Below are 23,144 nucleotides of genomic sequence, written 5' to 3'. Positions count from 1 at the left end.
CACACCAGAGTAGCCACAAGGTGTCACTGGAGTACTTTATCAGTTAAAAATAAGGTACAAGACTTTTGAGCTGTTTCCTGAGACTGAACAAAAATACCTGGTAATAAATGGTCGTTAAAAAAAAAAATCTTAATTTAAAGCCTTATTTTAAACCATTATGTTGATCTTTTTGTACCAGTACAATGAGAAGTCAAGGTAAAGTAAGTCTAAAACAGTCAGTTCCGATCCCTGAACCACTTTTCTGCACAATAAAGGTCTCTGTACTTAAATTCCAGTGTATGTTTTTGTTTAGTTTTAACATTCTTTACCTACAGAATTATCAGTTAATCTTCTCCACAAAATATCTTTACAGCACCAAGATTTTTTTAAAGATACCTGGATATTAAATGGAAAAAATAATTGATTAAATTGAAGAAACATCCATATAAACATAAATGAGAAAGCATTAAAGGAGAGAACAAGTAATATGATGAAGATTTAATTTGCAAACGTATTTCATGAATTACTAGTCTTTCAAACTCCTGATGGGGGGAGCACACTTGGTACTCTTGCGATATCCACTCAAGTCAACGCCCGTCAACCTCTCCCCTCTCTTCAGTCGCCCCACACAGTTCTCTAAGCCAGCTGCTTCCCAAAGACTAGGGGTGAACAACTAGTAATACAGGAGATGGTTTTTAGTTTGTTCTCCTTTAATCATTTGGATTATGAGGACAAAAGTCTGTTTGGTTCTGTGTATCTTGACTGGCCTTCATAACATAAATGCTTATTACACTGTTTCACAACTCTCAGGAAGGCCTTGGGCATCAGTGCTAGCCAGGATCTAATAAATAACATTGTTGTATTTTCACAGAAACTATATAATTATAGCTTTATTTCTATTTAGAATAATGAAAAATATTTTTCAGTAGTAATAATGGTTTAACTGCAAAGTTAAAAATTTAACAGGAAAAGCTGATTAATTAAAATGAGTCAATTAAAAATATTAAGAAAATAGTATCACAGGTGAACAGAAATGACCAAATTCCCAAAGGCTTTATAGGAAAGATTAAAGCCTAGCAAACACTGCCTTGAGGGAACCACGCAAGTACATACAGGCTTTTACTCAAAATACAGATTCCCATTAGAAGTAATACAAAGAGTAAACAGACAGAAGTAGAACATATAAAATTATTAATTAGGGTCACCAGGCATACATGCCCTTTTTTTTTTTTCCGCTCTGAGAGTATACAGGTCAGTGTCTATGGTTCCTGGACAACACTAACCAAAAATATGAATGTTTAAAAAGCTGCATAAAAATTTTCCAAGTTGATAGTCCTTCTATGTTTTTAAAATAACTGACCAAAAAAAAAAAAAAAATCAGTAAGTCGAGCTTTTAGAGCCAAACGACAATAGTCACGTATCTATTTTAGAATTTTAATTGTATAAGATGAAAGAACTCTAATATACCACCTTTCTCCTATAGCCTTAAGGAAAGGAAATAGAGTAATTCAAGCAGTATAATATTAAACTTTTCTTTTCACAAAAATTACAGGCACAGACTTAACCTTGTGACAATAGAACCACCTACATCCCAACCTCACAAAGATTATGAAAATGACTTTATGGCAACTTAAAAATCAAACAACAATGAACTATTAGGGTATTATATCAAAAACTCAAACAACTTTTAAAGAGTAAGCAATTCTAATGTGGTGGAGAACTTCTTTTTAACTAGGGATTATTGATGCAGTGGTAAAGAATCCGCCTGCCCATGCAGGAGAAGCAAGAAACAGGTTCGATCCCTGGGTCGGGAAGATCCCTGTAGGAGGAAATGGCAACCCACTCCAGTATTTTTGCCTGGAGAATCCCATGGATAGAAGAGCCCAGCGGGCTACAGTCCAAGGGGTCACAAAGAGTCAGGTGCAACTGAGCACAACAACACAGCACAAACCTACGTAAAGTCCAAGTACAGAAACAGTGTCAGACTTTATTTTTTTGGCCTCCAAAATCACTACAGATGGTGACTGCAGCCATGAAATTAAAAGACGCTTGCTCCTTGGAATAAAAGTTATGACCAACCTAGACAGCATATTAAAAAGCAGAGACATTACTTTGCCAACAAAGGTCCATCTAGTCAAGGCTATGGTTTTTCCAGTAGTCATGTATGGATGTGAGAGTTGGACTATAAAGAAAGCTGAGCGCCAAAGAATTGATGCTTTTGAACTGTGGTGTTGGAGAAGACTCTCAAGAGTCCCTTGAACTGCAAGGAGATCCAACCAGTCCATCCTAAAGGAGATCAGTCCTGGGTGTTCATTGGAAGGACTGATGTTGAAGCTGAAACTCCAATACTTTGACTACCTGATGCAAAGAACTGACTCATTTGAAAAGACCCTGATGCTGGGGAAGACTGCAGGCAGGAGGAGAAGGGGACGAAAGAGGATGAGATGGTTGGATGGCATCACCGACTCAATGGACATGAGTTTGAGTAAACTCTGGGAGTTGGGAGGCCTGGTGTGCTGCAGTTCATGGGGTCACAATGAGTGGGACATGACTGAGTGACTGAACTGAACAGAAACTCAGTGTTTCCCCCAAGAAGAAAGTATCTTTTGCCTTCAGTACAGTGCTAAGTTGCTTCAGTCGTGTCCAACTCTTTGTGATCCGATGGACTGTAGCCTGCCCGGCTCCTCCGTCTATGGGATTTTTCAGGCAAAAATACTGGAAAGGTTTGCCATGCCCTCCTTCAGGGAATTTTCCCAACCCAGGGATAGGACCTGTGCCTCTTATGTCTCCTGCATTGGCAGGAGGGTTCTTTACCACTAGCGCCACCTGGGAAGCCCTCAGTATAGTGAGAAGTTAAGGTAAAATAACCTAAACAATAATCATCTCTGAGGCAAATCACCTTTTTTGCATAATATAGATCTGCCATGACTCCAAGTTCTGTGTATATTTACATTTAGCTCAAACACAATTCTTTAAAAAACAGCCCATTCTCTCATTTGTTTCTAAAACAAAAACCATGACATATTTCTTAGATACAATGTTTTTACTAAGATACTACACCATTCAAAAAAATAAAACAATTTCTATAGAATATCTAAAAACCTAAGTAGGCTTTAACACCCAGCACTAGAGAAGATTGCTGTTAATCATTTGTAACAGATACAGAAGTCTTATCACCATTTCTACAAAGTTCCCTAGGTGCCCTCCTTTAAATTTCTGTCCCATTTCATTTTCCTGGAGTCCAAAGAAGGGCTTGGGACAAGAACAGAAACAAGAAATGTCCAGCTGCTCCAGAGGCCCCTCAGCTCACAGTTGCAACCTTGCAGGTGGTCCCTCCACTACACCCACTGCCGAGAATCCACAGGGCTTTCCTGATTTTGAAGCTTTAAAGTCAGCATGCAGTTGACTAGAAACTTTAATAGGGTGCCCTTAGTTCTCTGAAACAGGCTGAAAGTAGTCCAAAAGTTGTTCTCCCCAGTTCCTTAAACCAAGATGGACCCTCCCTGCATTCCACCCCTGTCTAAATCCATTCAGCAGATCCTAGCAGGCTGCATTTGAGGATATGGGTCAGAAATATCCAACTGTCTAAAATTCTTCTTTTCAATATGGAAGCCACTAGCCCATATGTGGCTATTAACATTTATATTAGTTAAAATTAAATGAAGTTAAAAATTCAGTTCCTTGGTTTCACCAGCCACTGTCTGAAGTGCTCAATACTCTTTGTGGCTAACAGCTACTATACTGGACATTTTTGTTGTTACAGAAAAATCTGTTAAGACGTTGCTGGTCTAAATACATTTGTATGTGTTTGTTTTTAACTAAATGAGTAGATACCTAAAACTAGAGGCTAATTTCATGATGATAGCAGGTGAAAAAAGAAATATGGTTGGTTTAGTGTAGACCCAGTTGAAGCAGAAAAAAATGGTAGATCTAGAAAATCAGATAAAATACTTGACTTATGAGTAATACTAATTCTTTGACTAAAACTGAATATTAAGCTAAATTATTTACTATCTACTGAAAATTTATAATGTTCAAAACCATAAAAAACAGAACGAAGTAAAAACTATATAACCTTTACTCTTTGTAAGTTAACATTCCTAAGGAGACAGGACACAGGGACAGACAGAGGTTATTATTACTGTGAGCATGTTTTTTCAGAGTATGAAGTGGGAGATTTTGCAGTCTTTGCCTGATAAATAACACAGAGGTCAGAGGAAGGGAAAGCCCAGCCCTGGGGTTTACTGTAACTCATTTCTGCAAAATGCCTGAGGATATGAGCTCTTCACACGGCAGGTATCTGAGCTCTTAACTGCATTTCAAAAGGATTTAAAAAGTACCTCCAGCAACCACAAACACCAAAACCCACTATTGACTGAGGAAATTATTTCATCAGTCTCTACCATTTCAATGGTAACTTTATGAAGTAGTAAATATTATAGGGAATCCTCAAAATTTTTACTTGTAAAATATTCACTGAGTGCCTACTGATGGGAAGATTCTGTGTAGGTCCATCAGAAACAGCACCTTATCTCAGAGGCCACTGAAGTAAATGCCAATGACAGGGGTGGGGGTCAGGGTGGGGGGGGGCTGTTTTCTGTTTCAGCTGTAGTGAAACTGGGCATATATGGTACACATGTAACAATATTTACTATGAGACTTAACTGGTTAGATGCAGGAAGTGAGAGATGATTGGAAGAAGGTAATAGGTAGGAATGACATAGAAGGTTATTCTAGACTGTAGAGGACAACACAGGAGACTCTTAGAAGAAAACTGAGAGGGTCAGTGTGGCTGACACCCAAGTGGCAGACAGGGAACACGGATGGCTGTGGGATGAGGCAGGAGAAGGCACACCGGGGCCAAAAGTTTGACTTTGAGGGTAATGGAATTAAGTCACTATTTTGACTTTATCAAAGTATGTGGAAATACTTACATTTTTTAATGAAGCCTTTTTAATTGATTGGAAAAAGAGAGACTGAAGGTGAATAAACCATATGATGCAGCTCTGATAAATTATTTCTGAGATAACTTACATTGGACCACAGTTTAGGCCACAGAGATGGAGTGAATGCCAGGTGCATTGGCTATAGAAGTTTATAAATAAGTGTAAAAAAGAGAGGGGCAAGTAAGTTTAAAAAAAAAAAAAACAACAATAACATAAACCAGTAATTAGAACTTTGGGGTTTAACTATATAGGAGCCACTATGTATAAGTAGTAATTTTGTGATATTTTACCTTTATTGATTTTTAAAATCATAAAACAATCAAATGCTTGTTGTAGGAATTCAAGCAATGTGTAAACAGAGTAACACAAAATAAGACGGAACTTTTTGCTCTTCTCCATCCCCAATATCTCCTAATCTAGTTCTTACAAGGAATCACTACCACTAAGAGGCACATTTGTTTAAGATATTTTGGTATTTTTGCAAAATATGTATTATTAATATATATAGGGTCATAATAATCCCACTGGTCACAATATGGATATCCTTTGAGTTTTCACCATGGCATGATAGTTCATGATCCCTGAGGGACAGTCTTTGGACAAGTATTGTCCTCGTACAATTGTAGCAGCAGCAGCTGATTAAACATACTCATTCGACTGCCTTCTTCTAATTAAATAATATATGACATTGCAATTACCATCTGTAATATGGCATTAAGTTTTCTTTTTAAAATATCGCTTAATTCAATTCAAGACTAGCTAACCTGAGGTGAGACACAGTGCTCCTCAATTTATTTATTCTCCACATGTGAATTTTCTTTAACATAAGGTGACTTACGACACTTGTAAAGCTGCATTTACTTCCTTGAGTAGCTCGTTAGTCTTATTAAAATCTGCCCGCATGATATTTTTCTCTCTGAGGTGGTCTGCTGTCATGACATCCAGCTCTTTTTCCAGTCTCTTGTTTAAATCTTGTTCATGCAACCTGTTTAATTTATTTTTAGTTAAGAGAATGTTATTCTGAAGTCAAGCTTTCAAAACTTTCTACATTCTACCAGATTTGAAATGGTTTTTAGATATAATATACAGAAAATTAGACAATCATTGGCAACAGTCTAAAGTAAAGTACTTACTTTGCTGTAATCTTCTAGCTTGTTCAAGTTGTCTCCTTTAATGCTTTCTTAAATTACATTTTTTAAAGATTTTAGTTACTTATATACAATTTGAAAAGTTAGTAAATGCATATACATCATTCAAAATATAAACACTTCTTCTACAGTCAAATTATAACATAGTCAACAAAGTAAAAACTGGTCTTCAGTATCTTACTGGAAGGCTATCTAGTCATGAAGATAGGCATGTATTGTTAAATACCATTGCAATAGTCTTTGAGGCAACACTGCAAATTCCTTCTGCAGTAATTAATGGCATACCTCATCTGTTGGTTGGATTCACTTCGTATTCTGAGAATTTCTTTCCCCTTAAATTCCAATTCTTTGGTCAGGGCATTTATATTTTCATGAAGGTGCTGCACCTCCTTATCCAAGTCTGAGATGTGACGCTCTCTGTGTCTTACTTCATCTTGTAGATCTGTTATTCTGCACATGTGTTCCTTACTCTGGAAAATAAATACCTATTCACTTTCTCTGTTTAAGGGGAAGGAAATGACATACTGGAATGTCAAATGTAATAAATCTGACATTGTTTCAAAAACAAACTGCTGAAACCAGGAAACCTATTCTCACATATATAAAGAAGTGTTTATATAGATTCAGCTTCAGTAATTTCAGGGCCACAGGGGACTCATAAGACCATATAAACACATCTCCCTCATTTTACTGATTAAGAAAACAATACCAGAGAGAGGATTTGTCTAAGGATGACTTATAATCAGTGGCAGAGCTGAGATTAGAACACAGGGCTCTTATGTACTCAGAAAGTTATGTGGTCTTGAAGTAAAATGCTGGGACCATTGTCCTTTAATTTAAATAGGACCAGCCTCTAATGAAGACCATCCCCAAACACACACGTCCTGTTGCTTAGAAGACTTTGTCTGCTTCATGTTGGTCAAGCAGTTATCTTGTCTGACAGATAAGCTCCCTTCCATCTTTCTAGAAGTCACTGCTTTCGGCAAACTCTGCAGACCTAGACATTGTCAATTCCAGCAGCAGTCTAGCTGAAGAGAACAGAACTTACCTCCATGGTTATAAAGTAGTTCATTTAAAGCTTTCTAGTAATGAAGAAAAATTTGAGCTGATCATTTAACATATTTGAAGAACAAAGTGAAAGTCATTAGTTCAGTTCAGTTCAGTTCAGTCGCTCAGTCGTGTCCGACTCTTTGTGACCCCATGAATTGCAGCACGCCAGGCCTCTCTGTCCATCACCAACTCCCGGAGTCTACCCAAACCCATGTCCATCGAGTCGGTGATGCCATCCAACCATCTCATCCTCTGTCATCCCCTTCTCCTCCCGCCCCCAATCCTACCCAGCATTAGGGTCTTTTCCAATGAGTCAACCCTTTGCATGAGGTGCCCAAAGTATTGGAGTTTCAGCTTCAACATCATACATTCCAATGAACACCCAGGATTGATCTCTTTTAGGATGGATTGATTGGATCTCCTTGCAGTCCAAGGGACTCTCAAGAGTCTTCTCCAACACCACAGTTCAAAAGCATCAATTCTTCGGCACTCAGCTTTCTTCACCGTCCAACTCTCACATCCATACATGACCACTGGAAAAACCATAGCCTTGACTAGACGGACTTTTGTTGGCAAAGTAATGTCTCTGCTTTTAAATATGCTATCTAGGTTGGCCATAACCTTCCTTCCAAGGAGTAAGCGTCTTTTAATTTCATGGCTGCAATCACCATCAGCAGTGATTCTGGAGCCCAAAAAAATAAAGTCTGACACTGTTTCCACTGTTTCCCCATCTATTTCCCATGAAGTGATGGGACCAGATGCCGTGATCTTAGTTTTCCGAACATTGAGCTTTAAGCCAACTTTTTCACTCTCCTCTTTCACCTTCATCAAGAGGCTCTTCAGTTCTTCTTCACTCTCTGCCATAAGAGTAGTGTCATCCGCATATCTGAGGTTATTGATATTTCTCCCGGCAATCTTGATTCCAGCTTGTGTTTCTTCCAGTCATTAGTAGTAAACTGATAAAGAATGGCCTTCACTGTACTATGCCTAGAAATTGATTTCATCCAGACTATATTCAGGATACAAACTATCTAATTAAAGACAGTACTTATGAGAAAAATTTAAAGTGTGAACGGTAGCTGTGCTAGTGATATGGAAATACAAATTATCTTTTTTCTTCCTGAGGACCTGCTATTTCTATGGCTGTACTATCTGACATGGCTATTTATATTCAAGTTTAAACTGACTGAAATCAATTAAATAAATTAATAAGAACTAATTAAAAAATCAGGTCGTTGGTTACACTAGACATGTTTGGCTAGTGACTACCTTAGGACAGACATATTAAAACAACAGGTCCCTCATCATGGCAAGTTCCACTGGACACTGCTGTTTTATAGTATTCTGTTTTCACTCTCTATTATTCACATTTCATTGTTTATTCAAAATGCAAATAAAATTCAAAATATTCAATTGAAAGGTCATAAGCTGACCATTACACTAAAGTCAAATTACCTATTTCTATTTAAAAATAACTCTTTAATATAGACAGTAAATAATTCCTAGTGAAATATTAGTTATTACAAAATGATTTTCATAAAATTGTGAACATTTTCAAATCTGTTCACATTTAAGAGGTCATCACAGAACACAATGCTCTTTTACCTGTCTTCTGCTGATGTCTATGCTTCGCTCTAATTCCATTTTAGCAGCTGCCAATTCTTGATGATGATTATGCCTTAACAAATCAATTGCAGCTGCATGTTGCTGGTTTAGTTCAGAGCGTAAGGAAGCTGGAATCCAAGGGAAAAAAGAGATTTAGTGTATTTTTAAAATATTAGTGTTTTAGATAAAAATTATAAAAGTTACAAAGTATTTACAAAGTATTATTTTTTAAAATTAGGACTCATATATTTCCATTAAAATATCATAGAATTGTGTATGCCTCTTAAGAATACTACAGACTATCATAAAGTATCGATTTAGAGGTTCATCTAGCTTTGATGAGGATAAGAAAATTTTCAACTACACAAATGAATCAAGGTATTTCTGTATAAGCTTTCAGTTTGCAAGTAAGGTGCTAACAGAAAGGAAATTTTTACAACTCTTCTCACTCACTAGTAGAATAATAAATTTAGAGTTGAATAGTACTATAACATATATTTAGGAGGGAACTTCCCACCCAGGTAAGACTTCTTCCACAATATCCCTCAATGATGTTAAGCACTATCTGGTAAATGTTCCTGGTGATTTGGAAGTCATCATTTTTATCTGAATTTGAGATTATTTTGTAAAACCCACACATACTGAATGCCAGGTACTATACTAGGGGAGAATAAGATATAACCTTGCTTTTATAACTGCACAGGCTAGAGGGAAAAACATCATGTCTAGGAGTTAAGTGGGGTATCAGACATGCACACGGGTTATGAGAGCAGGGTGGTGTCAAGAACCCAGATTTCCCAGGAGAGGGAAACTGGGGATAGGATCACTAAGGAATTGTCACAGCAACACAGTCTAACATATGCAAAACCAGAAAGAACCTGGTCTATCAGACAAACTATAAAAGTTTGGTGTGGCAAGTGCCCACAGAGCAAGCAGTCATATTGGAAAGAAAATGGAGCCCAGTTCTGAGAAAGCTTTTTAGTACAAATGCTTTCCATTGCATGTTTTGATTCACAGTCCTCAAACTAATATATTGAAAATGCGTGGACATATCCCATCTTCTGAAACATGAATTTGACCTGAAGATTTCTGGAAAATTCACTTTTTATATTAACACTGAAGATGAGTAAAATACAAATTACAAATTTCAAAGCTAAAACATGAGATTTCAAAGAAATGCTATGTTTCTTAGAGAACAAATTTATGGTTACCAGGGGGACGGATAGTTAGGGAGTTTGGGATGGACATATACACACTGAAATATTTAAAATGAATAATGAACAAGGACCTACTGTATAGCACAGGAAACTCTGCTCAATATTATGTGGCAGCCTGGATGGGAGGGGAGTTTGGGGAGAATGGATACTTGTATATGCTGAATCCCTTTGTTCTCCACTTGAAACTATCACAATATTGTTAATCGGCTATACCTCAATATAAATAAAAAGTTTGTTAAAAAAAAAAAGAAATGCTGTGCTTGTAGCAAGTCAGTTTAGGCTCCTCCCTCTTGCCTGGAAAATCCCATGGACGGAGGAGCCTGGTAGGCTGCAGTCCATGGGGTCGCGAAGAGTCGGACACGACTGAGCGACTTCACTTTCACTTTTCACTTTTGTGCATTGGAGAAGGAAATGGCAACACACTCCAGTGTTCTTGCCTGGAGAATCCCAGGGATGGAGGAGCCTGGTGGGCTGCCGTCTATGGGGTCGCACAGTGTTGGACACGACTGAAGCGACTTAGCAGCAGCAGCAGCAGCAGGAGTCTCATAAGTTGTTTCCCCTGGTGCTGGGCTGCTTCAGAACGTGAGGAAGGACACAAGAAATCACTGAAGGATTGAAGTCACATGGTGAGACTTGAGTTTAGCAAAAATTAACCCAACTGGAGTCTGGAGAATGGACTGTAGAAGAGAGATCAGCAAGAAGGCTGTGGCAATAATTCAGGTGAGAAATGGTAGAACCATGAGTCAAGTGTGGCAGAAGGATGAAAGAAGAGGAAACAGATACAGAAAATATTTAAGAGGAGGAACTAACAGGATGTGGAAGCAAAAGAAAAAAGGTTGAAGGCACCTCCCAGATTCATAGTTTTAGCAACTCAGTAAACAGTGATACCATAAATTCAAGTGGAAACTTTAAAAATGGAAACATATTTTAGAAGTGAGGGAGATGGTGAGCTAATATTTTAAAACACAGAGTGTGAGTTAGAATATCTAACAGTCTAAAAGGTTGTAAAAAGTATAAATCTAATTCACAAGGAAAATAGTTTGGTCTAGAAATACGTATTTGGAGTCACAGCACAATAGATGGTCACTGAAGCCACAGATGGGTATAAAAACAGAAATAATCAAACTGGAAAAGAAGATACACAAATGGTAAATGAGCGTGTGGAAAAATGCTCAATACCATTAGCCCTTAGGGAAGGGCAAAGTAAAATTCACAGTGAGATATCACTACACTCCTACCAGAATGGCTAAAATACAAAATAATGACACATCAAATGCTGGTGAGGATGTGAAGAAACTCGGTCACTCATACATTGCTGGTGGGGATGTAAAATGGTATAACCACTCTGGAAAATAGGCAGTTTCTTAGCAAACTAAACATATGATTATCATACGACCAACTCCTGCCTAAATTTGCACAAGAACTCCTGCAACTCAACTCCTGCCTAAATTTGCAGAAAACATATGCATGTCCTTCTGTGGGTGAAGACAACAAATATGAGAGGTCAATACCATGGGGACAACTACTGATACATATAACAACCTGAATGAACCTGCAGAGAATTATGATGAGTGGAAAAAAGCCAATATCAAAAGGTTATACATTGTGCAATTCCATTTACAACGTTCTTAAAATGACAACATTAAAGAAATGCAGAAGAGATGAATGATTGCCAGAAATTAAAGATGCTGCTAAGTTGCCTCAGTTGTGTCCGACTCTGTGTGACCCCATAGACGGCAGCCCACCAGGCTCCCCTGTCCCTGGGATTCTCCAGGCAAGAACACTGGAGTGGGTTGCCATTTCCTTCTCCAATGCACAAAAGTGAAAAATGAAAGTGAAGTCGCTCAGTCGTGTCCGACTCTTCGCGACCCCATGGACTGCAGCCTACCAGGCTCCTTCGTCCATGGGATTTTCCAGGCAAGAGTACTGGAGAGGGGTGCCATTGCCTTGGGAGGGAGTAAAGTACACGTGGCTGTATACAGGCAGTAGGGATTGCATGGTGATGGGAATATTGTGTCTTCTGTGTCTGCATCAATGTCAACATCCTGGTTGTGACATGCACTTTAGTTTTGAAAATGTTACTTTTGGGGGAAACTGGGTAAAGCATTCAGAGGATCTCTCCGTACTATTTCTTATGAAAGTGAAAGTGTTAGTCGCTCAGTTGTGTCCGACTCTTTGCAACCCCATGGACTATAGCACACCAGGCTCCTGTGTCCATGAGATTCTCCAGGCAGGAATACTGGAGAGGATTGCCATTTCCTTCTCGAGGGTATCTTCCCAACCCAGGGGTCAAACCCAGATCTCCTGCATTGCAGGTAGATTCTTTACCATCTGAGCCATCAGGGAAGCCCACATGTGAACATATAGCCTCATGTGAATCATCTCAAAAGGTTTGTGTGTGTGCTAAGATACTTCCGTTGTGTTTGACCCTTTGTGACCCTATGGACTGTAGCCTGCCAGGCTCCTCTGTCCATGGGATTCTCCAGGCAAGAATACTGGAGTGGGTTGTCATGCCCTCCTCCAGGAGATCTTCCTGACCCAGGGATCAAACCTGTGGCTCCTATGGCTCCTGCACTGCAGGCAGATTCTTTACCACTGAGCCACTAGGGATGCCCACATGTGATTCTACAATTATCTCAAAATAAAAAGTTCAAGAAATCACAAGAAGTCCTTTTGTCAACAAAGACATATTTAAATCATGTTTCAGTGGACAAGGGTTCCAACGCTTGGCCCATCTTTACCTCTCCTCAGGAAGAGGAGAGAGCTATAACTACCTGGCCTAGAACCCCCAGCAATAGTAGAGATGATGAAATGGGTCAACTGGTTTTCCCTTTGAGGCCCCAAATATTTACAACTTTGTTCTCCTTTTTTCTCAATTCTTACTTTGGAAAGAATGTTCCACTGAAGTGTGACAAAAGACACAAAAAACATTAGGAGAATTTGGTAAAAAACAAGGAAAATAAAATGATGGGAATAAAAAGTTATTGAATGACATTAAAAACAAACAAAAACCCTTTAAATACATTTCAGTTTTTTTCCAAACTCAATTATCTTCTGTAGAAAAGGAAATGATTTTAATACTCAAAGATAAAAATCCTAGTTAATATAACCTCTATAAATACCCATACAAAAAATCAGACTGAAACATGACTTTTCCCATTGAAACAAAATCCTAAAGTAGGAAAAAATAAACTCCAATATGATGATACAGCCTAAAGACACGCGGTTCCATGCTCATCTATTCCTTTCAGTCACTTGATAGTGGGAAGTCTGAATGTCACAGACTAACTCCAGTTAGTACCTTAACGACAAATGGAAGCACCACCGTGCGTTGCTTACACAGCCAAAGTACGGAGAACGCTGGGGGAACCTCACTTTACCATTTGTGTTCTATCCATTCTACTCTGCCAATACTTGCTCCTTCATCCAGTAACTTCAAATAAAATACGAACACCACTCAGATAGTCATTTTGAGGTTTCAAACATTAAGAGTACAGTTTTGTAATTTCTTACTGAATTTCAAGTTAGAAGGATGTAAAAATAAATATGATAGGGTTATAATCATTTCAAAATACCAAGCATAGCCTTCCCTTCATCTTCTAATTCAAACCGAAGCGTCTGAAGTTCCTGTTCCATTTCTATCCGGAAGCCCTCCATTGATTCTCTGTGTGCATCTTTTAATGATTGAAGCTCTGCAGAATGTTTCTCTTGTAAATGACTTTCAAGAGCCTATAATGAGAGAAACATACTCAAATTATTATGCTAGACTACAGGAAGGGAAATGTAAACAAAATAGAAAAATACTAAAACTCATTTATTATTTAAGGAAAACAGATCTCTAGTTCATTTCAAGAAAACTAGATTTAAGATCATCACTAGAAAATAAACTAGTAGGTTCACTTCAGGAGCATAATCATCATGAATCAGTTTGAGACAATATATAGTGTTTGTATTGAGATACAGACCCTTTACCTAGGGCAGTTTCCAAATAAAGCTATTTTCTTAAACTGCTAAGGAGATGTAAACCACCAAAAATTAACAAATAATTCTTCTGTGTGCACAGACTTAGACTCAGGAAAGGTGGAGGAGGGCAGATCAAGAAAGATCTCCTGATTAGGAAAAGAGAGGAGGGCTTTTACAACTTCAACCTTAAAAAGTGTCTGTAGCTTTTTCCTACAGTCATCCTTTCTTTGCTCCTGCATTTGTGAACAGAAGCAAAAGCTCTGAGAGGATGTAGCTGGAAAACTGAACTGAAGCCTTTCATGTGGTTAGTTTTAAAAGCCTAGCCAGAGGAACAGACTACATACATGTGGCCAAGATGAAGAGAAAATATATGGACACAAGAGTGTAAAAACAAAGTTCAGGGTACTTCAAGTGTAGAGACTGAACTGTGCCAGGAAGGGTTTTTCTTACTATAATCTATAAAGGTTTCCGAGAAAGCGACCACATTGTAAGTAGGGGTGTGTTTCTTCAATCACTTCTCTAAAATGCTGCTTTTAAAAATTATTATTTGACTACTCATATTCTTTCTGAAATATAAACTATAGGTTCCTTTGAATACAGGTAAAATAAAGGACTTTGAGTACAGACAACATGACTTAGGGTTAGCTTGGCTACCTAGTGACAGATGATAAAATTGACGGTTCTGATTTCTTCTGAAAAATGATTACAGTTCTGAAAAGACTGTATGTATAAACTTAAAGTACTGATATGTAAGCTTATGTGTTATCATAATTCACAAATGGAATCCAATGAATAGAGTATTTAGCAATGCTAAGGTTGAATTATTAACCAAAGGAACTCCCTTGATTTTTTTGGACAAGATCAATAGATTAAACTTATTGTACAGGCAAATTAGTTGTTTTAAGAGTATGACATTTTTGTTTTAACAATTTTTAAATAACATACCATTTCTTAAAATAGTGTCTATACCCAAATAAAGGATTAAAATGTGTATATGTAGTAACAAGTATGGATGGTAAACATTATTATTAGTAACTTTTTCTATCACATCTTTATTTTAATTATCCATAAGGTCCTTAAAAGAAATTGAGAAATACAGTGTTAAGAAATGAACTACACTAAAATTAATCACACTAAGACTATATCCAACTAACATTTTAACACAGAACTAAATAATGGATATGGGGAGCTTCTGGCATATAATAAAACCAATAATGTATCTTTTCTGAGTGATCATCATATAGTGATACAAACAGTATACAGGGAATTATACTATTTTTAAATGTCTCCAATTTCATTTCACTGTGAGTTCTGTACATAAGAAAAGGGAGGGGAAAAAATGGAGATAAAAACTTTAAATGCTTTGGGCACATGTATCTTTTGTAGATCTAGACTAAAAGAAAAAAATTAAAAATTGGATGAAAGACCAAGTTCAAGACAGTATTAAGAGATTACAGTGGTTATAGTAATGACTAAATTTATGTAATCACTGCTGCTGCTGCTGCTAAGTCGCTTCAGTCGTGTCCGACTCTGTGCGACCCCACAGATGGCAGCTCACCAGGCTCCGCCGTCCCTGGGATTCTCCAGGCAAGAACACTGGAGTGGGTTGCCATTTCCTTCTCCAGTGCATGAAAGTGAAAAGTGAAAGTGAAGTCGCTCAGTTGTGTCCGACTGTTAGCGACCCCATGGACTGCAGCCTACCAGGCTCCTCCGTCCATGGGATTTTCCAGGCAAGAGTACTGGAGTGGATTGCCATTGACTTCTCCAGTAATCACTGCTAAAACATGACAAACCAGAGCATTAGTCTCATCATGACCTTGGCTTTATCATGGGAAACAGAAATAACGTATGTCTGCTACAGTGTACAATTAAAGTGAAACTGAAAGTCACTCAGTTGTGTCTGACCTTTTGCAACCCCATGGACTATACAGTCCATGGAATTCTCCAGGCCAGTATACTGGAGTGGGTAACCTTTCCCTTCTCCAGGGGATCTTCCCAACCCAGGGATCAAACCCAGGTCTCCTACATTGCAGGTGGATTCTTTACCAGCTGAGCCACAAGGGAAGCCCAAGAATACTGGAGTGGGTAGCCTATCCCTTCTCCAGTGGATCTTCCCGACCCAGGAATCGAACTGGGGTCTCCTGAATTGCAGGCACATTCTTTACCAACTGAGCTACCAGGGAAGCCCTACACTGTACAATTAGTGTATGTGTTTAATCATCGTGACCGCTACAAGAACTCACAGCCTAGAAAACACACTGAAATAAAGCAATACATAATTTTTTGGAGCAAAAAATGAATTCTTTAGAATCATAAGGTTAACAGTGATCAGGCTGTTGGGTTACATTTGAACGTCTGTCACCTAAAACTTACTCTTTGTTCCTTCTCCTTTTCTTCTTCCATGGTTTGAAATGCAAGGACGTGTGCTTCTTTTAAAGATTTATGTCTCTGTTGATGCTGCTCCTCTAATTCTTCGAGCTCTTGTGTAAGTCGCTGTCGCTCCTGTGTAAACTGGGCTTGCAGTTGCTGCAGAGAGGTCTGAGACTGGGAAAGCTGCATCTCCAGGTTCTGTTTCAGGAGGGAAATCTGTGCCACAGGATGGTACACAAAGAGGAATAAATACAAGGCCTATTTCACACAGTGCCTACTTAAGGGGAAAAGACATTTCGAAGATATTAACAATTGCAAAATAACTGCCTTAAAATGCCCACTTAAGATGTTGTATAATATATCCTAGATAGCTAATCTTGAGGTACTACCACCTTTATTCAGTCGCTTCAGTTGTGTTTGACTCTTTGCAACCTCATGGACTGTAGCCCAACAGGCTCCTCTGTCCATGGGATTCTCCAGGCAAGAATACTGGAGTGGGATGCCGTGCCCTCCTCCAGAGGATTTTCCAGACCCAGGGACTGAACCCACATTTCCTGTGACTCCTGCATTGCATGCAGATTCTTTACTGCTGAGCCACAGGACTGTTGAAGGATGTGGGCTCTGAGTTAAAATCTTAGCTCTGCCACTTGGCTTCGGTCAACACCTCACCAGGCCATGTGAGAGAGAAGAGAATTTCTACGCACAGTTTACTCAGAATAGTTCCTGCCCCATACCAAGGTTAAGTGCTCAATGAAAGTCAGCTAAGATTATTTGTGGATTAAAGAAGTACTCTTTAAACGGTTTATCAATTTAGAATTTAGAATCCTTGTGTAAAAAAAAGTTTTTATTTTTGAATTTTGATTTAATTCAAAAGGATCTGCAAAACTTCAAACCTTTTAAAAATCACAAACCTCTCACAATCTTCTAGTTACAGCCTTGTAATGACGACAGGTGCTTTTCTTTCACTATGGAGAACTTATTTGTTCCTCCTATTGAAAACATCACCCTTAATACATCTGCACTGCCTCTGCATGTTTTAAAATACGTAATTTAAGACCTTTATTAACCAACAGAAGCATAAAATATGTATAAGCATCTGTATATATGTGTGTGTGTTCACATATACATTTGTTGAAACCATTTTATTTGATCTGTTTCTCTTCTCATATAACGAAACTCTAAACTCGCAACTAGATGCCTCAATCATATTCTACAAGTCTGAGGCTAACAGGAACTTAAGGAAACCAGATAAAAAGTTGTCAACCGTGTCCCATTAAATAATAAGATGTTGTGTTTATATGTAGATAAAACTGTTTTTGTGGCCAAGAAAGCTAATGGAAAGAAAAGACTTTAAAGTGACTTTTTGTAAATAAGAAAAAACTTTCTTTTGATTGATGGAAGGCAGACATAGGCTGCCTCACATGTCTTACCATGAAGGTATGTGAGAAAGAAAATGATAGGCTGAAGAATCACCAGCAATGCAAACTGAGAAAGAAAAATAAACTGAAGACAGGAGAGGGCAGAGGCCAGCAGCAGGAAACAGGCACAGCCTGTACTGAGCTTCGGGTAGATGACAGCTGTCTGGAAGGGTTTGGGACAAGGTTATACATCAGGATTAGTAGTAAAGGTTAGCACATGCCTTTGTGGAAAGGGTCAAGTAGTGATAAGAAATGATACTACTGACACATGTTCATTCTGTTTTAATGTATTTTCAAAGAAGTGACCTTACCTATTCAAAGTTATATGGATTCTACTCACTAATTTCCACATAAGCTTAAGATTTCAGAGGTTATTTCCATGTTTGGAGTCATGGTGAACTGCAACACTCTGACCCCAGGCAACGCAACTCCATACACCTCTAAATGGCAGTAGCACTGATGATTTACAGCTCAAATAAACCTGCGAATGTAAAAACTGCAGGAGAAAGGCACAGCAACAGCTAAGCCTTCCTTGTGTGAGCTGGAGGGCCGAAACAAACCATGTCATGTGATTTCTCACCATTTTGTGCAAAGAAAATCAGGATGAAATGAATACTAAAGACAACCCCCCCAAAAAAAAGAATCATAAAAGGGTAAAAGGCAATAAAAATATGGGTTGTGAACCCCGATGTGTAAAGTGGTAGAGTTAGCTGGTTCTTGAAACAGACAAGGCTCCTATCCACTCTCTTCCCAAGTTCAACCCTAGTCCCAGAGCCAGAATAGGGACCCATGTGACTACCTTGTCCCTGGTGACAACTTACTAGAACATATATAGGAACATTAGGGAAAGACTACATTACATAAAGAATAATGACTGATCCTATCAAAGCTATTATTGGGTCCCTGGCCAAGTGAGGACGAATTTACCCAGTGAACAAGCTGCTCACCAAGCCATCTGCCCTGGTATGCATCCAAGTCCACTCAAAGAAAAGTGGCATAGTGTTCTGATTTGTACACAGGCACCACACGGGCTAGCGGTGGCCCTGGAGCCTGTCCTCCAATTAAGGGTGCACTTAGGTTAGTAACAAGCCAATCAGTTCATAGCAGTGTAGCTTTTTTTTCTCTGAACTATTTCAAAAGGTAACTGTATCAAAAAGAGCTCTCCCATATGTTAATTTGACTCACACTTGAACCAATTAAGGATGAAATTTATAAAGAAGTACAACATTTAAAATTAATGAATACCACAGTTTTGTAACAGTTATACATTTAAAATCTAAGCACACTTTTTAAACCTCTCCAGCTTAAATACTTTAAATCATAATATACTTTACCTTGAAAGAATTCCAAAGTAATATTTTTAATTTTAGGATATATGATTAATCTTTATATTTAAGCAAATATAAAGTATATGCAAAAAGACATTATCATGCAATTTAGTCCTCAACTATACTTAGTTTAGAGACTTTATATTCTTAATTTTGAAAGCATATGAAAATAATATTAAGGCTATCTAAAAATCTTTGGAGTCATGCTCAAAACAGTAACATTATTTGTAAGCAGGAAGCCTTTATCATGCAATGCAGCATCAAAACTTATTTTGCTCTTTTTAAAAATTAAATTAGTAGATGGCATTGAATTGTCAGCCTTTATTCAGCATGAAAATTACATGGCACTTTAAAGACAGAAATAATGAGCAAAGCAATGTAAAATGAGCTGTTTTATAGCTATAACTTAAACAGCAGAGTTTAGTACACTTTATGGAAATACATATTAATATAAAACTTCATTAACTTAAAATGAAACAAAGATAGACTTTGCATTAAATAGTCTGGGTAACTTAGATCAATACTCTCATTACAGTATTACAGAAAGGCATTTGTTGAATAAATGAGAAGCAGTACTAGTTGCTTCAAATTATTTTCAAATTATGCAGTATATGGTATAAGTTTCTACACATTTGTTGTTAATTTTAAATTTTAAAGCTTTTTATTTTGCTGATTTTAAATGAACCAAAGAGAATGTTTTAGAAAAAATTTTCAACCTAATTAAAAAATTCCCACCACAGCAGTTTATATATGAATTAAATAATATATTCTACTAATCAGGAGGTACCAGATAATTTGCAAATAATTTTAAAAGCCAAACTTCACTGGCAGTAATTGCTACCTTCCGATCTCTACCACTTAAAATACTATCTTTTTGAAAATAAGGCTGTACAAGTTTCAAAAAGACAAAATTAAGGACATATGGATGTATTTTTCTGAAGAAGGGAAAGCTTTACCTCTTCCCAACAGGCCGGTTTCACAAGGATTCTGTACCTCTGCAATGGTGTTTGTGGAAATCCCTCAAAGCAGAAACTGAAACATCAAATCTGAGGTACTGGATATGATAGGATGTCAACATGAGACATGTCATTCACTATGTACATCCTACTTACAACCTTTGGTTTTTGATGCACTCTAGTTTTCTTTACCCCTAACGAAAATCTTATTACAGAAATGAAAGAATACAGAAAATATACAAATAGTTTATCCTCAGAACAAAACATATCCTGAGATAGTAAATGTAATCTGTGGTTCTCAAACCTGGCTGTATATCGGAATCATCTCTGTAGATTTTAATAAATGTACTTGCCCAGCCACTGACCCTTGGCTATTCTGATTAAATAGGTCTGGAATTGAGCCCAGACCACCTAACATAATTTCTAACTACCAAAGTAATGTGTTTGTTGTGAAAAAAAAATTTATTTAATAAAGGAGTTTATAAAATGAAAGGGAAGGTATCCTTCCTTCCCTTCTTTCACCAAATCCCAATCCCTAAGGGTAATCAGTTCTAACATTTTGGTATCTCCCAAGACTCCTTTTTTTTTTTTTTTTGCATTTGCATGTGTCTACATTTATTTATAAATAACAAATAACAGTCTGGAAGAAAGTGCACCAAATTGTTAACAGTGTTTTATTTTAGGCATGTGTCTCCCAAGACTCTTATGACTTATCTCTCTCTTAATTTCCTGTTTTGTTTTCTTTTGCTTTTTTTTAACTACATTATGTGTAAACAGGTGGATGGATGACTTTCACCATGTAGAGTGTACATCTGGCATGGTATGACAAAAATTACTTGGGGGCCCCAGGGCACACCTCAAGAGACCGGAGCTTAATGTCCAAAGTAGTTAAAACAGAGACCCATGGGGCTGCTGTTGGAACAGACATTCCCTATGTCTTAAACAGAGAAATAAACATCAACTTCCTTCATGAAACCATAAGGGTGTCAAGATCTGCAGGTGTTGCCACGGTTTTTCAAACACTCAACAATATGTAGCTCCCTTCAAGCTGAGTATACTCATGGATTTCCTTAATGATGGTCAATGATTTCTCCACTAGGGAGGCCAACAAGTTTGGTTTTAGAGGTTTGTTTTTCCTTTCATGGGGGCATTTCTAGGGTATACAATCCATGACATGTAGGAATGCCCCATTCTTTTCAATGACTACAGATAATGCAAATGGCAGGCACTGTTTCTTCCATTCCAAAGGCCCATCTCCCCCTTTTTCTTTCTTCACATCGAGCTGAACTCTTAAGTTTGTTCAGGAACTGAATGAAAATTCCGATCTTCAAGAAGACAGGCCCCTCTCCCAGCACCAAGGAGTGAATTACGACTGGGATAAGAAAGTCACAGTAACCTAACTCTTAACGTCGTATCATCCCGTCTTAGTTAATAAGTTAAAAAGAAGTATGTGGAGAATTTGGAGGAGGGGGAGAGATTTTATTTCCTGATTAAAAAACTGCTTAACGGAGAGTCTCCTGTGTTAGCATAGTTGTTCAAGAACATGAAAGCTGGAGCTGAGGCAGCCATGTTGCAACCATGACATGACAAACTTGAGGTCCAAAGGCTCACATACTGAACATGGCAAAGTAGAAGTACATAAGGTACCTGGGCACTTCATTAAGTATCTTGACAGCATGATCCACTGTTAACTGGGTGTTCTGCTGCTTAATGCCCAATTTATCCTAGTAGACATCATTCAAAGTATAAATACACTATAATTACTTTAATCCTTCCTGATGGAAATTCAGATCACAATGTCCAGAGAAGTCTTTGAAGCCCTGGCCTTTTACTTGTCCTCTGCTCTCAGTTCATTTTATGAGATCAAGGAGGAAAACAACCTATCTTCTTCAAGTAATATTACCTACGGCCTTTTCTCCTATAGTTTTGGTCAATTTATCAAGATACTGGGGAACAATTTATCTAGTGATTCTGTGTGTTTTTGAAAAAGGCTGTCATATAAATTATGATTTTTTAAAAATGACTTGCTTTCCAGGGTAGAGGCTTTGTATGAGAGGGTTTATTCATTTTTGTGAAAACAAGAAAAATTAGTAAGAAAAAGCAATTTGAAAAATAGGATGTTTAAGTACAATTTCATTTTTCAATAAATTACAGGTACGGAGTTGTGGAATTGTGTTGAGCCAGAATACTTGTTAATTTTGACAAGAAATTATTAGAAAGTCTAAACCACATGATATTAATATTCAATACTTTCAAATACATAAAGCAACATTAAAAACCTCTACATAGGCCTAGTAGAGGACAGTAGAATAATTTATTACTATGTCAACAACTTATATAAATGCTCATGTAAAATGTTTGAAACTGTTTGAATATTTTAATTCTTTCTATCGTTTTTCCTTTTTAACCTCTAATTTGCTATTTTTGAAGGGCCTGGCTAAGAAAAGTCAACTTAAGCTTCTGAAATTATGACCATTCAGGAAAATACTGAATCATCCATAATTTTCCGGTCTTTTCTAAGAAGACCTGTAAACTGAGTTTACTGATTAAGAACCACAGTGATGCCTACTTAATGCCCTTAGGATATTTCCGGAATATTTCCACTCATTCTCTCATTCTTAGTTGAAAAAAATTACCAAGTTTTTATAAAGAACAGAGGCACCAACGATTACTTGTTCTCTTAGAACAAGACAGCGTATGGTGGGAAACTTCTTGCATGGAAGGCTGGCTAAACAGTGTGTGGAGGAGGTGGGTAGCTCTCACTCGGCTGAATGATACTGACAAGGTCACATCTTGTTTGGGAGATGTCTGAGTGAACAGTTCGTCCTCAGTGACTATGATGTTACAAAAGAGAATTAATTAATGGGGATTTCATTGTGTTATAGACCTCTTTTGCTTATTTTGTAGGAGATGAATCAAGGCATTCTCATTGAATTACTAATAGATTTAAATTAAATAAAATTGTTTTTATTTTAATGAACACCTTTTCATTTATAACTGTTTAGGGGAAAGTGACCATGTTGTCACAAGTATTTTGAAGTACAACTCAAATAATTTTTGACAATAATCAATCATATCTTATTTGGGGTTCTTATTTCTATCCCAATTAGCATGTATGTCAGAAAGTCTGAATTGATACAGCAATCATGCCCAAATTGTTACTA

General features: G+C 37.5%; 1 protein-coding gene across 14 annotated transcripts in view; it reads right to left on the bottom strand.

The window, feature by feature from the left end:
- The window catches only part of FAM184A (family with sequence similarity 184 member A), a 122,837-nt gene that overhangs the window by 8,441 nt on the left and 91,252 nt on the right, over window positions 1-23,144 (bottom strand). For 9 of the 14 annotated variants that reach the window (XR_014065788.1, XR_014065791.1, XR_014065790.1 and 6 more), the window contains exons 10-14: window positions 16,282-16,494; window positions 13,521-13,674; window positions 8,729-8,856; window positions 6,359-6,543; window positions 5,764-5,910 (exon numbers count right to left, since the gene is read on the bottom strand). Coding sequence is in view for 4 of the 14 variants with exons in the window: in XM_081530897.1 (XP_081387023.1) it covers window positions 5,764-5,910; window positions 6,359-6,543; window positions 8,729-8,856; window positions 13,521-13,674; window positions 16,282-16,494 (827 nt within the window). In the remaining 10 variants the exon portion in view is untranslated. Of the gene's footprint in view, window positions 1-308; window positions 376-5,763; window positions 5,911-6,358; window positions 6,544-8,728; window positions 8,857-13,520; window positions 13,675-16,281; window positions 16,495-23,144 lie in introns of all 14 variants that reach the window. The other 5 variants (XR_014065792.1, XR_014065793.1, XR_014065794.1 and 2 more) reach the window with 2 other exon arrangements.

The sequence above is a fragment of the Giraffa tippelskirchi genome, chromosome 9, assembly GCF_054371585.1.
Source record: "Giraffa tippelskirchi isolate mGirTip1 chromosome 9, T2T-mGirTip1v1.2.pri, whole genome shotgun sequence".
Lineage (NCBI taxonomy): Eukaryota > Metazoa > Chordata > Mammalia > Artiodactyla > Giraffidae > Giraffa > Giraffa tippelskirchi.
This window is presented reverse-complemented; position numbering and strand designations above follow the sequence as displayed.